This window comes from Furipterus horrens, unplaced genomic scaffold (genome assembly GCF_987537825.1).
Source record: "Furipterus horrens unplaced genomic scaffold, mFurHor1.1.pri manual_scaffold_3, whole genome shotgun sequence".
Classification (NCBI taxonomy): domain Eukaryota; kingdom Metazoa; phylum Chordata; class Mammalia; order Chiroptera; family Furipteridae; genus Furipterus; species Furipterus horrens.
The window spans coordinates 70,920,901-70,939,094 of record NW_028327173.1 but is presented as its reverse complement, the minus strand read 5'-3'; the positions used below and the strand labels follow the sequence as shown (position 1 = coordinate 70,939,094).

Genomic DNA, 18,194 nt, shown 5'->3' with positions numbered 1-18,194 from the left:
TAGGTGGCGACAGACAAGGTTGCAGAAAAGCTGAGTTCCACTCTCTCATGGGTGAAGAACACAGTATCATATACAGTCAGTCAGATGGCCAGCCAGGTGGCAAGTCCATCTGCTTCATTACACACTACATCCTCATCTACCACACTGTCAACGCCAGCCCTTTCACCATCTTCCCCGTCACAATTGAGTCCAGATGACTTAGAACTGCTCGCTAAATTGGAGGAACAAAATAGGTGAGTGAAGTAGCTTGGCTTTTCTCTCTCCAGTTACCATACAACCACATTGATTCATATATGTATATATGCCATAATCAAAATTTTAAATATTTACACATACTTTGAATTTTATTTTCTGTTTTTTGACTCATTCTTTATCAAAATTAGTTAAAATTATTCATCTTAAAAAGATTTTATTTATTTACTTTTAGAGAGAGGGGAATAGAAGGAGAAAGAGAGGGAGAGAAGCATCAATGTGTGATAGAAACTCAATCAGTTGCCTCTTGCTTGCCCCCAACTGGGGACCTGGCCTGCAACCTAGGCATGTGCCCTGACTGAAAATCGAACCAGCCACCTTTCAGTTCACAGGCTGGTGCTCATTCCACTGAGCCACACCAGCCAGGGCTTCAAGTCTTTTTTTGAGGAGTTGGTCTTAAAACTAAAGTTGGACTAAAATTTTCTTCTGACTTAGATAGCTTTAGATATTTATTTTTCTTAATATAGAATATCCCCTAAATTCTTCCTGCATTTTAGAGAAAAAAAATAAAGACAAATGAAACCATGATTTTTTGTTTTAAACTCTGTAAGTAATCCCCTTTGGTTAAATGGTAAAATAATTTAATCAGGATGGATATCCAATTTGTGTTTTAGAATGGGAAATTTCTTCATAGATTTATTCATAGAAGGCAAAGTATCCTTTTCTGTTGATGGGTATGAAATAGTTGTTTACTCTTCTGGGAACATGTGCTCTGGACTCTGTGTGCCCTTTGACTGTGTTTATTATCAAAAGCTCTTTAGAGCATCAGCTAAAAGAATTATTGGAAGAGTGTCTTTTGTGTTCAGTCAAGATATATACCACCACTCGCTTTAAGGATAATAAGAGAGATAATTTCTAACAATTTTTTCTTTTTAAAAAAATTTATTTTTTTGGGGAACCCTCTCTCTATAACAATTCCCCCTCTCAGACTTAAGATCCTTTATAATCTTATAAAGGACAATGGGCGAAGGTCTCGTGCTCCTCTAACTGCTTCAAGCTGGACATGGTCATCGTCCTACCTACCCTTGGGTCCAGAAATCCCTAATAAGAGTGGGGGTGTGGAGGGGAGGGTGGCCTTCACACATGGGGAAGGATCTTGCAGACTCCAGATCAGTTGGCTGACCCCAGGCAATGGTGTGCTTGGTTTAACAGGCTGGCATCCTTGTTGTATTCTGGGGGCAAAATATTTGGGTTAAAAGGTATCATTAAAACCATTACCACTAGATGACAAAAGGCAGGGATTAATTTTTCAATGTCCCACATTAGGAAAAAAAAAAAAAAGGCTTCTTTGGAGGAAGGTGTGTAAGGCACGTCACACCTGTCCAAAGCCCTTTTTCCCACTATACTTAGTTTGGACTGAGGGGAATATTTTAAGATCCCCCCCCCCCCCCCACGCACACACACCTCTGGGCCCTTTCTGTCCAAGCCATTAGGATAGAAAAGAGAAACCTGTTTTAAAGTGAAGCCCACAGACCACCCCATGCTTCACCAACCCAACCACTGAGTTCAGCCAAACTGTTGAGTCTCAGGAGGAAGCGATGCAGACAGGACTAAGTGAAGTCTATACATACAGATAATTGCTCAGGTAATGAGGTCATAGGCTTATGCCCAGTCACGTGATGAAGAGGCCCTTTCTGTCTGTCCATAGTTGTAAAGCTTCTTTCCAGCTAGTGTTCAGTTGGTTATTCCAGATGATATCTCCACAATTAAGTTGTAATTCCAGATTGGTCCTGGGAGGAGGTTAGTGTAGCTTCCACTTACTCCTCCGCCATATTGGATCTCCTTTCTAACAGTTTATATATATATATATAAAATTGACATAATAAAAAACTACACATAGTTAATAAGGTATATAGTTTGATAGTTTTGCATACATATATTCCCTGGAATGATCACCAGAATCAAGAAAATTAACATATCCATTATCCCCCCTTCCCATTCCCAGGAAGCCATTGACCTGCTTTCAGTCACTAGTTTGTATTTTCTATAGAAATGGAATCATACAGTATGTACTGTCTTCTAGTGGATTTTTTTTCACTCAACAAAATTATTTTGAGAATCCATGTTGTAGCACATATGAATAGGTCATTCCTTTTTATTGTTTAGTAGTATTCCATTATATGGGTATATCACAGTTTATCTACCTATCTCTTCTTATGAAATGCTATAAACATTTGTGTACAGATTGCTGTGGATAGTATGGATGTTTTAATGATGTTAATTCTTCCTATCCATGAACATTGTATATCCTTCCACTTATTTGTATCTTCTTCAGTTTCTTTCTTCAGTGTCTTACAGTTCTCCCATATAGGCCTTTTACATCCTTGGTTAAATTTAATATGTATATGTTTCATTTATATATATATATATGTGTGTGTGTGTGTGTGTGTGTGTGTGTGTTTTATTCTCACTTGAGGTTATGGTAATTGATTTGAGAGAGAGAGAGAGAAATCGATGTGAGAGAGAAACATCCAATGGTTGTCTCTCATACATGTCTCAACTGGTGATCGAACCTGCAGCCTAGGTATGTGCCCTGACCAGGAATCAAACCAGCAATCTTTTGATGTGTGGTATGAAGCAACAACCAGCTAAGCCACCTGGCCAAGACTATTATATTTTTTTGATGCAATTATAAATGAGATTGTTTTCTTAGTTTCTCCTTCTGATAGTTTATTCTTGGTATATAGAAATACAACCATTTTCTGAGTACTTATTTTGTATCCTGCTACTCTACTGAATTCATTTATCAATTCTAGTAGTTTTTTGGCGGAATCTTTAGGGTTCTCTATATACAGTATCATGTCATCTACAAATAGTGAGTTTTACTTCTTCCTTTTCAATTTGGATGCCTTTTATTTTTTTCTTCTTGTCTGATTGCTATGGCTAGGACTTCTAGTACTATGCTGAATAGAAGTTGTGAAAGTGGAAATCCCTGTCTTGTTCCCAATTTTAATGCAAATACTTTTAGTTTTTGCTTATTGGGTATGATGTTGGCTCTGGGTCTTTATTACATTGAGGTATGTTCCCTCTATTCCCACTTTGCTGAGAGTTTTTATCATAAATGAGCACTGGATTTTATCAAATGCTTTTGTGCATCTGTTGATATGATCATGTGATTTTTATCCTTCATTTTGTTTATGTGGTGAATCACATTTGTGCCAATCTTGCATTCCCAGAATAAATCCCATTTGGTCATGGTGTATGATCTGTTGGATGCATTGTGGTATTTGGTTTGCTAATATTCTATTGAGGATTTTAACATCTATGTTCATCATGGATTTGATTTATAATTTTTTTTTGTAATGTATCTGGTTTTGGAATTAGGATAATGCTGGCCTTGTAAAATGAACTTGAGAGCCTTTCCTCCTCTTGAACTTTTTGGAGTAGTTTGAGAGGGAGAGGTGTTAGTTCTTCTTGGAATGTTTGGTAAGAAAGAAATTGAAGAAGGTACAAATCAGTGGAAGCACATACCGTGTTCATGGGTAAGAAGAATTAACATCATTAAAATGTCCATACTACTCAAAGCCATCTATAGATTCAATGCAATTTCTATCAAGATTCCAATGTGTATTTCACAGAACTAGAACAAATATTTCAAAACTTTTTATGGAGCTACAAACTCAGAAAGAAGAACAAAGTTGGAGGAATCACACTACCTAATATCAAACTATACTATAAGTCCATAGTAATCAAAACAGCATGGTACTGGCATAAAAACAGACACATTATCTCTGGAACTGAATAGAGCGCTCAGAAATAAACTCACACCCTTATAGTCAATTAATATATGACAGAGAAAGCAAGCACATACAATGGGCTAAAGATAGTTTATTCAATAAATGGTGTTAGGAAAATTGGACAGATATGCACAGAAAAATGAAACTAGACCACCTTCTTATGCCACACACAAGAATAAATGCAAAATGGAATAAAGACTTAAATGTTAGACCCGAAACCATACATAGCAAAATATTGGACATTGCTCATAGCAATATTTTATTGGACGTATCTCCTCATGCAAGGGAAACAAAAGAAAAAATAAACAAATGGGACTACATCAAACTAAAAAGTTTGTGGACAGCAAAGGAAAACATCAACAAAATAAAAAGATAACCCACATGGAACTATTGTAACAACATAATCAATAAAATATACTAAAAAAAAAAAGATAACCCACAGAATGGAGAATATATCCACCGATATATCCAATAAGGGATTAATGTCCAAAATTTGTAAAGAATTTTTTTACAAAACTCAACACCCAATAAACAAACAACCCAATTAAAAAATGGGCAGAGGATTGGAATAGACACTTCTCCATCAATGTTTCTCTCCACCTCTTTTTCCCTACCTTCTTCTCTCTCTGAAAATAAATAAATAAAATCTTTTAAAAAAGAAAAAGAGATGAAGAGAGAGAAAGTGGAACTCGGGTACAAAGGGAAAAAATGACAATGAGTAAGTACCTATCAATAATAACCTTAAATGTAAATGGATTAAATTCTCCAATCAAAAGACAGAGGGGAGCTGAATGGATAAGAAAACACGACCTGCATACATGCTGTCTATGAGACCCACCTCAGAACAAAATATCTACACAGGCTGAAAGTGAAGCAATGGAAAAAAATACTCCAAGCAAATGGACATTAAAAAAAAAAAAAAAAAGCTGTGGTAGCATTACTTATATCAGACAAAACAGACTTCAAAACAAAGGCCATAACAAGAGACAAAGATGGATACTACATAATACTTAAGGGAGTAGTCCAACAAGAGGATATAACCCCTGTAAACATATATGCACCCAACATAGGAGCACCTAAATATATAAGGAGATTCGTGGAGGACTTCAAGAAAGGTATTGACAGCAAAATACTTATCATAGGGGATTTTAGCACTCTACTGTCAACAATGGATAACCCATGTAGCAATATTTTTGCTAATATATCTCTTAAGGAAGGCAAGGGAAATAAAGAAAAAAATAAATGGACTGCATCAAATTTAAAAGCTACTGCACAGCTAAAGAAACCATCATCAGATTGAAAAGGGAACCAGCTGTATGGGAGAACATATTTGCCAATGATACCTTGGATAAGGGTTTGATCTCTAAAATGTATAAAGAACTCATAGGACTCAACACCAGGATGACAAACAATCCAATTAAAAAATGGGCAAAGGACCTGAACAGACACTTCTCCAAGGAGGACATAGAGAGGGCCCATAGACATATGAAAGGATGCTCAACATCACTAGCCATCAGAGATGCAAATAAAAACACAATGAGATACCACCTCACACCTATCAGAATGGCCATCATCAACAAATCAACAAACAACAAGTGCTGGTGAGAATGTGGAGAAAGGGGACCCTAGTGCATTGTTGGTGGGAATGCAGACCGGTGCAGCCACTGTGGAAAACAGTATGGAATTCCCTCAAAAAAACGAAAAGTGGAACTGCCTTTTGACCCAGTGATTACACTGCTGGGAATATACCCTAAGAATCCCAAATCACCTATTCAAAAGAACTTATGCTCATAGCAGCACTATTTACAATAGCCAAGTGCTGGAAACAGCCTAAGTGCCCATAAGTAAATGAGTGGATGAAAAAACGGTGGTACATCTACACAACATAATACTATGCAGCAGAAAGAAAGAAGGAACTTGGACTTTTTGTAACAGCATGGTTGGAACTGGAGAATATTATGCTAAGTGAAATAAGCTAGTTGGTGAAAGACAAATACCATATGATCTCACCTATGAAAGGAATCTAATGAACAACAACAAAAAAAAACAAGCAAAATAGAACTAGAGGCATGGAGACATGGGACAGACTGACAGCGGCCAGAAGGAAGCGGGGAGGGCCAAAATAGTGGAAAGAAGGGGAAGGGAGTAGTCAAAGAAGATGTTTGAATGACCCATGGACATGGACAACGCTGTGCGGATTGACTGGGAGCACGGCGTGGGCTGGGCAGAGGAGGGCAAAGGGAGAAAAATTGGGACAACTGTAATAGAATAACAATAAAAAGAAAATTTTTTAAGTCTCTCTTTCCCCCAACCCCCTACTGCCGCTTCCCTCCTCCTCTTCTCCTCTTCCCCTTTTCCCCTACTCTCAATTATTGAAACTCAGAACCTATGGGAAGGATTTTTGTGTAGAGAATAGGTGACTGTAGTGGCTTTTTTATTTTTATTTTTATTTTTTTTTTGGCCTTAGGAGAACAATCCTAGTGGAAAAACATATCTCTCTGACTCCAGTAAAAAATAAAATGACAGCGAGCATTTGAGATCTTGCTCCCTGGCATATGTCATCAGTTTGACTCAAATAAATTTTTTGAGACACAACTACTTGTAGCAGTGGAGTTTTTTTTTTTTTTTAATTGTTTTTCTTTCTCCTTCCCAAATATAGATGAGTCTCTTGTTATATTACTTAACTCTCTTTGATTCAGAATGTATAAAAATGTCAATATTTTAGAAAATTAAAATTTGAGAGAAATGAAAACATCAAATTCTATAAAAATACCTTTTTCTTACCATAATTTTACTGCAGTTACCACTTTTGAAAAATAAGTGCATGTGCCAGTCCAGAAAGATGTGAAGATACGGTTCAGTACAAAATCAAAGATCTGTTTGATGAAGGTTAATGATTCATAGCCTTAAAGTTGAAATGGGACAGTTATTTTTTTGTGTGTTTCTTTTTAAAAATACAAAACAAATTGTATTTTCAGCTTTGGCAGAGATGAATTTAAGAAGGTATGGTTCAAGTGGAATAGCTGTGCATTTTAATTACAGAGGTGAATGTTGCTGATTTAAGTTTTGAGTGAGCCATTATTTGTGTGGTTTAAAAGTTTGGTATTGCAACCATGTTTGTTTCCTTTCATATTCTATTATTTTAATCAGATTTTGCCTTTTAGCAGATTTAGGGGCTGAGATATGAGAATGAGGAAATGGAAAGGGTCTTTTAGACTAAAGTAAATGTATTTTATTTTTTGATATGGTGAACAGGAATACTTGAAACTTTATATATCTTTGTACCTTTTATTTTTTGTTATGGTAAACAGGAATGTTTGCAACTTTAATTTCTATATCTTTGTACTATTTATTATGGTAGCCACTAGCCATATGTGGCAAATGAGCACCTGAAATTTGACTGGTCTAAATTGCAATGTGCTCTAAGAGTAAAATATATACCACATTTTGAAGAGTTGATTTAAAATAAAGACTATCTCATTAATTAAAATTTTTTTACTTCATGTTAAAATGATATTTTGACTATATTTGGTTAAAATATTAAAATTAATTGCACCTGTTTTTTAAAAAATTTAAATGCAGCTACTAGAACATTTCAAATTATATAAGAGGTTTGCATTATATTTCTGTTGGACAATACTGATCTAGGTAATCTTTAATCTTATTGTTTATAATTTTACAACCATAGTATTGGTACCTCAGTTTTCCTGAGGATACGCTCGATGACATAGCTATGAACATTAAGGAAGTAAAAACCAGATATTTTCAAGTCTCTGTTAAAAATCCATGTATTTTTAATCATAGGAGAGGCCTTTAGATCTTCACTCGAACACTTTATTTTTCTTTTCCTTGAAGGTTGTTTAAAATTTTAATCAATTGTCTGATTTCCTGAGGAATTTGATGATATAAGTAACTAAAAGAATTTATTTTACTACTCTTTCTGTTGCAACTAGCTTAGCTTCAGATCATCTTTTTTTTTTTTTTTTTTTTTTTTTTTAATAAGTACAAGAAGTTGCCTGGAATTGTCTGTCTGGAATTCCCGTATAAAGTTTTCTCCAGATCATCAGTTTCTGATCAGAATATTTCGGAGAGGAGCCTGTAAGATCCATTTTTTCACCTTCTCTAAGATTTCATGTTAAAACCAAAAGAAGAACCTAGTGCTTTCGGAACTGAGAGGTCACTGTCCTTTAGGTACCTCTCTTTTCAGTTGTCTCTGAATTGTTTTCAGTACTAGTTCCTTGTGCTTTTTCTTAATTCTCCTTTCTTTATTTCTGTTGCTCTGAGACACGAATTTGTGCTTGATGATGTTGATGTGAAAGACTGTGACTCCTTTCTGAGTCAGGCATGTATTTTGTTGCTACTGATTTGTCTTTCTTTGAGCTAACAAGTTACTGTCTTTTCCCCAGCACATTCATATCCTGTGTCTTTGGTGTAATATTGCAAGGGATGTTTGAACCCCATGTTTGAAAAGTTGCTCCCTCTGCCGTAAATGCCAGTCCAGTGTATTTAGCTTTGCAAGTGATTTTCTCATATAGCAGTTTTCTTCCTTAGCTTTCTTAGATCCTTCCTTAGCTCTTTGTAACTTATCTTAGCAGTTCACAAATTACCAAACGGGGTGTTGACCTGTTACTGTTTATCCTTCTTTCTTAGTCCTGGTATCCATAGGGAAGCATTATGCTGAGTACAGTAGGGTATTTAGAAAGTTTACTATCAATCCTTCATAAATAATTGCCAAACTTTTATTTGTAGGCTTCACCTCTCTACTGAGCTTCAGATTCATCTTTTCATCTCTGTGCTCTTATCTACATGGTTGTCTCCCAAGCTCTTTAAACTCCAAATACCTGAAAGAGAACTCATTCTTTTTCCTCTTCCTCTTTATTTTCAGTCATAGTATTGTAGAAAGAGAGGCATTTTCTTAGATGTTTATCAAATATGTGTTGCCACAAGCTACTCTTTTTTCCTTGTATGCCCATCATGAAGTGCACACTCCGCCATTTTCCTTATGTTGGGCACCCCTTTGGTGAGGAGAAGGTTCAATTTCCAGTAGCAAAGATATGGCAAAGGTAATCTGTCTAAGGAAAGGCCCAAAGTACTATGTGTGTTGGCCTATACTCTTGTTATCAATTTAGTCTTTAGACTTACCCATCAGGGAACCGGAAGTGTGTTCTCTCTGCCAAGTCTTCTAAGATTCTGGAAGCAACCAATCCTAGATTTTATTCTTGATACTATTTGAAATCCATCCAAAAATTGGCTTTAGCATTCCCATCTCAGATGATGTGGAGCTGTATCCATTTTGAATGTTACCCATAAGCTGGAGCTACACTAACAGAAACTTGTAGTTAGTTGGGAGACTGAGGAGTATGTCGAGTCGGCAGCCGTCCGTCTCGAGAGACGATGGTGTAGCTTCTTAAGAGTCTATCTGCACTGCCGAGAATGGCTGCGCAGTCCAACTCGGGAGTGACACGGTATCTGTCTCCTCCCGTGTTGAATCGACATCTTGCGATGACGCTGGAGTGTCCTCTCCAGTGAAGCTGAAGCTACAGAGCCTGGGCAGGGTGATATGGAGGGTCTGCTGTAGCCCATGCAGCAGACCCCCCCTCTCTTCGCAGCTGAAGGGTCCAAGGGAAAGACGGAGTCAATACAGCTTGGCTTCACGTGCGCCGCAGGAGTTGCCGGTGTTGACTACAACGTCGAACTGCCTTAGGGACTCCGGCTCCGGATTTTCTGTCGGGGTTTACTCCCTTAGCCTTTCCCCTGAAGAGGTATGCCGCAAGGCAGCGGAGGTTTTTTGGAATCAGAGTTTTCCTTCTCTGATGTGCCTTGACTGGAATATCGAACCAGCAACACTTAGCTCGCAGGCCGACGCTCAATCCACTGAGCCAAACCAGCCAGGGTCTGAGGAGTATGTATTCCCTAGTTAATAGACTAGCCTCTGATGTCTCTGTCTGGTAGTATTCTGAAAGGGTGAATAAAATTAGGTTTTTAAATTATAATAGTGGCAGATAAGAAATGGGAATAAATTTTTGGGAATACCTTTGATTATATCATACAATATTCCTGCTGGGTGAGTATTTTTTCCTTTAATCTGACAAATTTCTTTTTGTATTAGTCATAAGGAACTTATGATGGGGCAGGAAGGTAAATTTATTGTGATAAGTCCATGCAAGTCAGTGAATGCCTTTGCTCTGGGAAGAGGAAAATAAGTGAGTAAGTCTTGAGTAGACTTCTCCATTGCCTGCAGACCTATCAGTAATGCTGTATTACCATTTTCCCAGTTGCCAGGCTCACTTTGGAAACTGTTGATTTTTTTTTTTCCGTCAGTGTGCACCCTCTACTACCATGTCAGAATATTTTAATTATCTGGAAACTAGGTGACAGTCTGTTTAGGAGTCTTCCTGAGCTGTTTCTTTACAGTTTTTAGCAATAAGGAATATAAATATATGATTCATAACTACACATTCTATAAACTACATAATTTATAATTATAGTTATAATTATAAATACAAATATGTTTATTTATATTCTTAATGAATATGTGAGTTCTTTTCTGGCATACCATGGCTAAGTGGCTCAGTGGGGAGATATTTGTTGTATCAATTCAAGAATTAACATCTACTAGAAAATGTTCTCTTTCAGACAGAACTTCATTATATCTATATAGCATTGAAACAAATTCCCAAGTTTTTCTTCAGAAAGTTCTAAAATTTGCTGGAATGACCAACAGATTTTAAAAGGAAGGAATGAAGTAATGTTTATACAGTTCTTCTTTACAAAATGTGTATACTTAGTATATTAAAAAACAACTCTTTAAAAAATTTCTTAAAGATCTCCAGTAATAAAAAGCAGGAGTTTCTCACCTAATTCTCACTACCCTTAGTGTCATTAGCCAGAGAAATATTTATTAAAAATTTTTATAAACTTGATATGTACTTTGTAATAAGAGAAGTGCACAGTTAAGTGTACAGTTTTAGTTTTGACAAATATACATACACCTATTTATAACCCATATGGCCATTAACATGTAGACAGTTTTTATCATCTTGGAAAATTTCCATCATCTGAGAAAGTTAACTTGTGTCCTTTCTAGCAACTCTACCCCTCAAATCTCTTTTCTGATTTTTATTGCTATAGACCAGTGATTTTCAACCTTTTTCATCTCATGGCACACATAAACTAATTACTAAAATACCCTTTTTGCCAATCTGACAAAAAATAGGTATAATTTTGGTTTATTACATGGATGTCTATTGTTGTGTTGGCTGTTGTCATTTCTTTATTTGACAGTCAAAGGGAAAAGAGGTCAGTGCCCCTGACTAAACAGTCAGGTATTGCATGTTTTAAAAATTCTTGCAGCACACTGGTTGAAAATTGCTGCCATGGACACAATTTGTCAGATTTTTTTTTAATGTAACAGCTTTATTGAGCTATAATTCATATACCATACAATTCTCCCATTTTAAGTATACAATTCAGTGGTTTCTCACATATTCAGAATTGTTCAACCATCACCACAGGAATTTTAGAACATTTTCATCACCCCTAAAAGAAGCTGCATATCTGTTAGCAGTCCCTGCCGTTCTCTCCTTGGTCCTTCACTCACACTCAGTTCTCAGAAACAACTCATCTATTTTCTGTATTCTAGATATTTCATATAAATGAACTTACGTAACACGTTTCTTTTTGTGACTGCCTTCTTCCACTTAGCATAATGTTTTCAAGGTTCATCCATGTTGTAGCATGTATAAGTATTTAATTTCTTTTTATGACCAAATAATATTTCATTCTATGGGTATATCAATGTTTTTTATCCATTTGGTGGTTGATGGACATTTGGTTAGTTTCCACTTTTTAGCTATTATGAATAATGCTGCCATGGACATTTGTATAAATTTTATGTGGATATAGATTTTAATTTTTCTTGGATACATACTTAGGAATGGAATTGCTGGTTCATATGGTAATTCTGTGTTTAACCACTTGAGGAATTGCCAGTTGTCTTCTGAAGTGGTTTTACCATTTTACTTTCAGTGTCTTTGGGTTCCTCTGTCTCCATATCTTCACCAGCACTAGTTATTATTTGTTTTTGATTATAGCCATCCTAGTGGTTGTGAAGTGGTGACTCATTACAGTTTTGATCTGCATTTTCCTAATGACCAGTGATGTTGAGCATCTTTTGTGTGCTTATTGCCACTTGTATAGCTTCTTTGGAGAAGTGTCTATTCTGATTATTTGCCCATTTTTAAATTGGGTTGTTTTTATTATTGAGTTTTAAGAGTTCTTTATACATTCTATGTGCAAGTCTTACTTGTTGCAAGTATTTTTTCCTGTTCTGGGGTTTTCTTTTTCCTTTCTTGATGGCATCCAGTGAGGTACAAAGCTTTTTAAAATTCTGATGAAGTCCAGTTTATATGATTTTATTTTGTCACTGTGCTTTTGTTGTCATATTTAAGAAGACTTTACCTAACCCAAAGTCATGAGGATTTACTCCTATATTTTCTTACGTAATATACTTACTTGTTCTTGAACTTCATATAAGTAGAATCATATAGTATGTACTCTTTTGCATCTGGCTTCTTTCACTCAACCTAATGTTTATAAAATTCATCCAAGCTTATGTATGTATCAGCAGTTTGTTTCTTTTTATTGCTGAGTAGTATTGAAATTAATTATCACAACTTGATCATTTATTTTCTGAATATTTGGGTTGTTGCTGTTCGAATAAAACTTCTGTGGATGTTCTCAATTGCCCTCTTATATACAGCCCTCTTACCCATTTTGAGTCATATTTATATGTCGTGTGAGTTAAGGAAGGGACATTATCTTTAAATAATGTGATCTCTTGGAGTATGTCTTTTATTTCTCTCACAGTTGTGTGTATTTGTATATATTATTTCAATTTCCTCTAACCCACCTGTGAATTTTACTTGGCATTTCTTGGTTATTTTGAAAGTTGCAATTTGACAATCTGAGACCTTGCTGATTCCCTAAAAGCCTTTTGTTTAGGTGCCTTTTCATTTATATGCCCATAGTATCTCAAACTTATGTTTAGCTTAGGAAATATCATTATATTCTTTTAAACTGATTGTCTCTATTGATAGGAGTGATACAGTTTAATTATTTGACATATAGCAAGCATTCATTGAATAATTAACTGAAACAAAGATCTTAGGTTTAGGTTATTTTAGTAAAGTTTATTTCTCTATTCCATTTGGAATTCTTAGGGTTTTGAATGATATATAAAATTACTTACATATGTACAGTAGTTTTTTTATAAGATATATTATGGACTTACTGAAATGTCCATGGGGAAAAAGTACTTACAGTACATGATCATTAATTATGCTTTTCTAATAAAGTATGTATGGCAATAGTTGACACTTAATTTGACTGCTTTATACATTTTCTGTTTCTAGCAATTTTAGGGATATTTTATTTAAATTATTGTTGCCATGAAAATGTATTCAAGTATCCCAGAAATAAGAATAGTAGTTTAATTTATATTATTGTTATTGAATATGACATATTTTGAATTTGAATGTGTTTTTTTTTATTATGAAGGGTTTTCATTTTATTTCAATTTGGCCAATATTTTATGTACTTTACACTGAGCTAAATGCTTTTAGGATATAAAGATAGTAAGATACAAATCTGTCTTGCAAAGAATATTCCTTTCTGTAATCTGCTAAATAGTGTTTGACCCAAATGTTTTCTTTTCTATTTTAGTTTTTAATATATCATAAATTAGTATTGGGAGCATTATTTGTACCCTAAGCACATCACTTTCTGAAGGAGTTACTGGAAGTGAGTAGCAGCCATGATTAATACACAAATAGATGTTTTAGGACCCTTATTTGAATGACATATAATTTACATCTTTATAATGATAGAGCTACATTTTCCAGTCTTTTTTTTAATAGTCTGTATATATGTGAAAGAAATAATGGATTTGATGTTGTGATGAGTCATGGAATGGATCTCTCAAATTATCTTACTCATCTTTCTACAGATAAGGAAGAAACCTAAGACAGGGTTGTAAATTCAAAAGCCAGCAGGAGAGGTCTCAGTTTAACAGTGCAAGCCCATTGATAAATAGCAGCTGTTAGCTGGAGTGAGTTTTTGGGAGATTGAGTGGACCCTGTTGTTTCTGTGCAGTGATATGGACCTGGTTATGTCCTATCTTATTTTTCAAAAGAATCCAGAATTATAAATAAATACAAATGTATGTGTATATACAGAAAGAAATGAAATCTTCCAATTTTAGTATTAGCATTAATCAGTTCTTTATACAGACACTGCATGTGCCAAACAAAATACTTCTTGTTTTAGGCAGATTAGTTATGCATGGGTGAAGCAAAATGAGAAAAGAGAAGGGATTTGGTTAATTTGTATGGCTTTTCCTTACTCTTTAAGCCCTGGACACATTGTAAACATAACAGGATTAGTTCTTAAATAGAATTTGTTACACCTCTTCCAGCTACAGTTTCTTTTTTTCCTGAAGCGCTCCCAGCCACTTTCCTCACCAGATTTCTCCCAATTTGAATTTTCAGTGGAGATGAAGAGAAACTATGATGGGACTAATAGGACTAAAATATTTAACATAATTTGTTATTTCAGATTTTGAAATTACTATGTTTAGATGAAAAATACAGCAGTAATTTTATAGATGCCAACCAAATATTATTGAAATTATGCATATTTTATAACTATGACTAAATTGCTGTAGTGAAGCTCTAAGTATTGTCATTACTTCATTTAATATCACTGTGAGATTAGATCTTGAACAATTTTTAATTATGTTTTAGATTGTTAGAGACGGATAGTAAGTCTTTAAAATCTGTAAATGGGTCAAGAAGAAACAGTGGCTCCTCCCTTGTATCAAGTTCATCAGCCTCTAGCAACCTCAGCCACCTTGAAGAAGATTCTTGGATACTTTGGGGAAGAATTGTTAATGAATGGGAAGATGTACGCAAAAAGAAGGAGAAGCAAGTTAAGGTATTCATATTCTTTGTTGAAGTTCTTCCTCTTATCCTAAAGGACATCAGACATGGACTGATAGAGGATTAAAAATCAGATTCAAGTACTTTCCAACTACTATAATAAAGAAATGTCAAGCTTTACATGTTTTTATTTATTTGTGTCCATAGAACTTTTTATTTGTAGATATCAGTTGTTATAGAGGTCTCCTAATTGTAGAAATATATAGGTAAAAATTATTTTAGAAATTAAGTTCTATCAGAAGTCATTTTATAGATTCAGAAATGAAGTTGTGACATCTTGCATCCTTGAATTATCAGTATTTTACTTTTTTTTTTTGCTTGATAGCAGCCTTTTGTGAGATGATGGTTACTGTACTACCATTCACAGCTCTGCAGATTATCAGGTCCTTAGTTCCTTTAGAGGTCATACTCTTGAGTGAGATTTCAAGAATTTATCTATAACATTGTATGCCCTCCTCCCCCGACCAGAGCAGGATACATCAAGGGCCAAATCTTAGCCTTGTTTAAAAGGTTCCCTAGTCCTGTATAAGTAGCATCGTGAATTATAAACTTCATAAAGTCTTCCACTCCCCTCCAACCCCAATAAATCTTCTTTGGCTTTCAAGGTAGGAAACTTAACTCATTTTTAAAATTTTACTTTTATTTTTAGGAACTTGTTCATAAAGGGATACCCCACCATTTTAGAGCAATAGTTTGGCAACTTTTATGCAATGCACAAAGCATGCCAATTAAAGATCAGTATTCAGAACTCCTGAAAATGACTTCGCCTTGTGAAAAATTGATCCGAAGGGACATTGCTAGAACTTATCCCGAACACAATTTTTTTAAGGAAAAAGATAGCCTTGGACAGGAGGTTTTATTTAATGTAATGAAGGTAAGTTTTATTTATTTACTTTTTGAAATGAAGTGAATTCTCAGAAGGTTGAAAGGATACATTTTCCAAAATGAAGCATGAACTCTCACCTCAATAATCAGTTGCTTTGACAATCAGTTTGGCTTTAGTATAATTTTTGCTTTAATTTTGACGCTACGTTACTGTCTAGTTTAGAGAACTTATGAGAAGATTTATTACATTGTTTGGTGCTGGCTAAAATCAGATAACCTAGTAATTACTGTACATTTAGAGATCCTCTATGAAAATGAATACTTAACTTTCTACGAGTTTCACAATCTGGGAGCAGATTTTTCTACTTGCTGTGGTGAGTGTTGTTAAGAGATCTTGGCCCTTGAAAGTGTACCACTGTAATTTTTCCTTCAACATTGCCTTTTCCCTTTCCATAGTTTCTTTCTCTTCTAGCTACATCTGTGAAATAATTGATTTATTATTAAACCATTTCAGTTTTGCCAGTGCTTTTTTTACATTTACCTATTCTGGTTTTATCTTTCTCAAGTATACATTTTAAATGATTTTAAAGCTCTGTTACTTTCCTGAGTACAAATTTACTTATTTATTTATTTATCCTTAGAAGCTGTTAGTTTTTAATTGAGAAATTGTCAAAAGAAAATTTTATGTAATCTTTTGCTTTTAAAATATTTATAGGATAACATCTACAACAAGCAAATAAGAACTTTTCTAAAAAAATAAATGGTCTTTAATTTACTTGTTTCACTATCTTTAGGTTTTTAGAGAAGGAAGATATATCATGTTGAAGGATTTTGAAAAATATTTTTTACTTTTTAGGCATATTCTCTAGTGGATCGTGAGGTTGGTTACTGTCAAGGAAGTGCTTTTATAGTTGGATTGTTGCTTATGCAGGTAAGTTAGTACAAGTGTTAAATGTTCAATTAAGTTCTATATTAAAGTTGGACTGAAAATTTTAAAAAGTATCCTTGTTTTTATTGAGTATAAGTTGATATTGGGTATTTTTCCCTAGGCATAACTTAATTAGGAATATTTAGTTTGTGCTTTAAAAGATTACTAAAAGTGTTGAAAATAACATACAATAATATCCTGCCACTAAATGAAATTTCAACTTTTTGGTATTTACATTTGGACCACAATATTTACTAAAGCCTGTATCCACTTTTAAATCTTAACTTACATGTCAATATTTAAGGAGGGGGAATCTTTTTCAATCAAGGAGAACATGATTAAAGTGTTGGTATGAAATCTTATGTTGTACAATGTCTTTGTAAATTATACCGCAATTTTGTTTGTCACGTAGCTGAGGGCTTGTTGTAGTCTCTAAATTGTGGTACTCAGTCACCCCAGGGATATACTTTATATATTTCCATTGGCAGTGACTTATTTTGGAGTGGGTTTGGGTGAGATGTGTTCAGAAGTTAGAGACAGGATAATCATAGTTTTGAGGGGAAATGTCATAGAGTCTTATCTCTTCACCCTTGTTAAAAAAATTATTTTAAGTCCATCATACTCTATAGTCTCAGATTAGAATATGGTCTGAATAAAAATCTTGGAAATAATTTGATTCCAATTCTGTAGGCTGGTTTTTTTCATCTTAGTTCCGCACTGAGTTCTATGAACTTGGGCTAGATTATTTAACCTCTTTCTGGCCTTAATTAGGTAAAATTGTCTACTTTCAGTTTGTGAGGGCTATATGAGATAATATATGTAAAAGCCTAGCCTGTGCTTGGCGCATAGTAGATAGGCAATAAAAGTTTAGTGACTTCCCAAGATCACATATCATGGTAGATAAAAGCAGAGTGGGAATCAGCAACTGTGTTTTCTGATGCTTTGCTTCAAGTAGCCAACACTGAGTATTAAAGCTCTGTAAGTTAGGAATGTACACATTTCTTTTCTGAGTGTCAAAAACCCGATGTCAGAGACACTGGTTTATAATAAAAATGACTGATTTTTACTTTGTTTTGTAACAGAAGAACTGCTCCCAGAAGTTGTTATTGCAGAATATTTGTCTATTTTTAACATTAGGTTATAAATAATGATTTTTAAAAACTAGAAATGTTAATGTTAATAGTATAGCTGTTTATAAAATTGTGATTTTCCTAATTTGTAGTTGGTTAGTATTGGTGGGCCTTTCACTGTTGAGCTCAAACATCGCTGTTATCAATCCAGTGATTTTTGTCACAATTCTTTACCTTTTACTTTCATATTAGCTCCAGAATAACCTTTCAGTAGCCTTCTGTTCCTTTTACTTTCATATTAGCTCCAAAATAACATTTCTATTGAGTATCTAAAAAGTTTTTCTCTCCTTGAGCTATCAATCTTACAACTGCTGACCTAGCTCTC

At 34.6% G+C, this 18,194-nt stretch overlaps 1 protein-coding gene across 2 annotated transcripts in view; it reads left to right on the top strand.

Moving 5' to 3' along the window:
- The window catches only part of EVI5 (ecotropic viral integration site 5), a 203,065-nt gene that overhangs the window by 46,096 nt on the left and 138,775 nt on the right, over window positions 1–18,194 (top strand). For both annotated transcript variants that reach the window (XM_090269736.1, XM_090269735.1), the window contains exons 2-5: window positions 4–233; window positions 14,792–14,981; window positions 15,636–15,860; window positions 16,668–16,742. In XM_090269736.1, coding sequence (XP_090125862.1) covers window positions 85–233; window positions 14,792–14,981; window positions 15,636–15,860; window positions 16,668–16,742 — 639 coding nt within the window. In that variant the 5' untranslated portion in view covers window positions 4–84. The remainder of the gene's footprint in view (window positions 1–3; window positions 234–14,791; window positions 14,982–15,635; window positions 15,861–16,667; window positions 16,743–18,194) is intronic.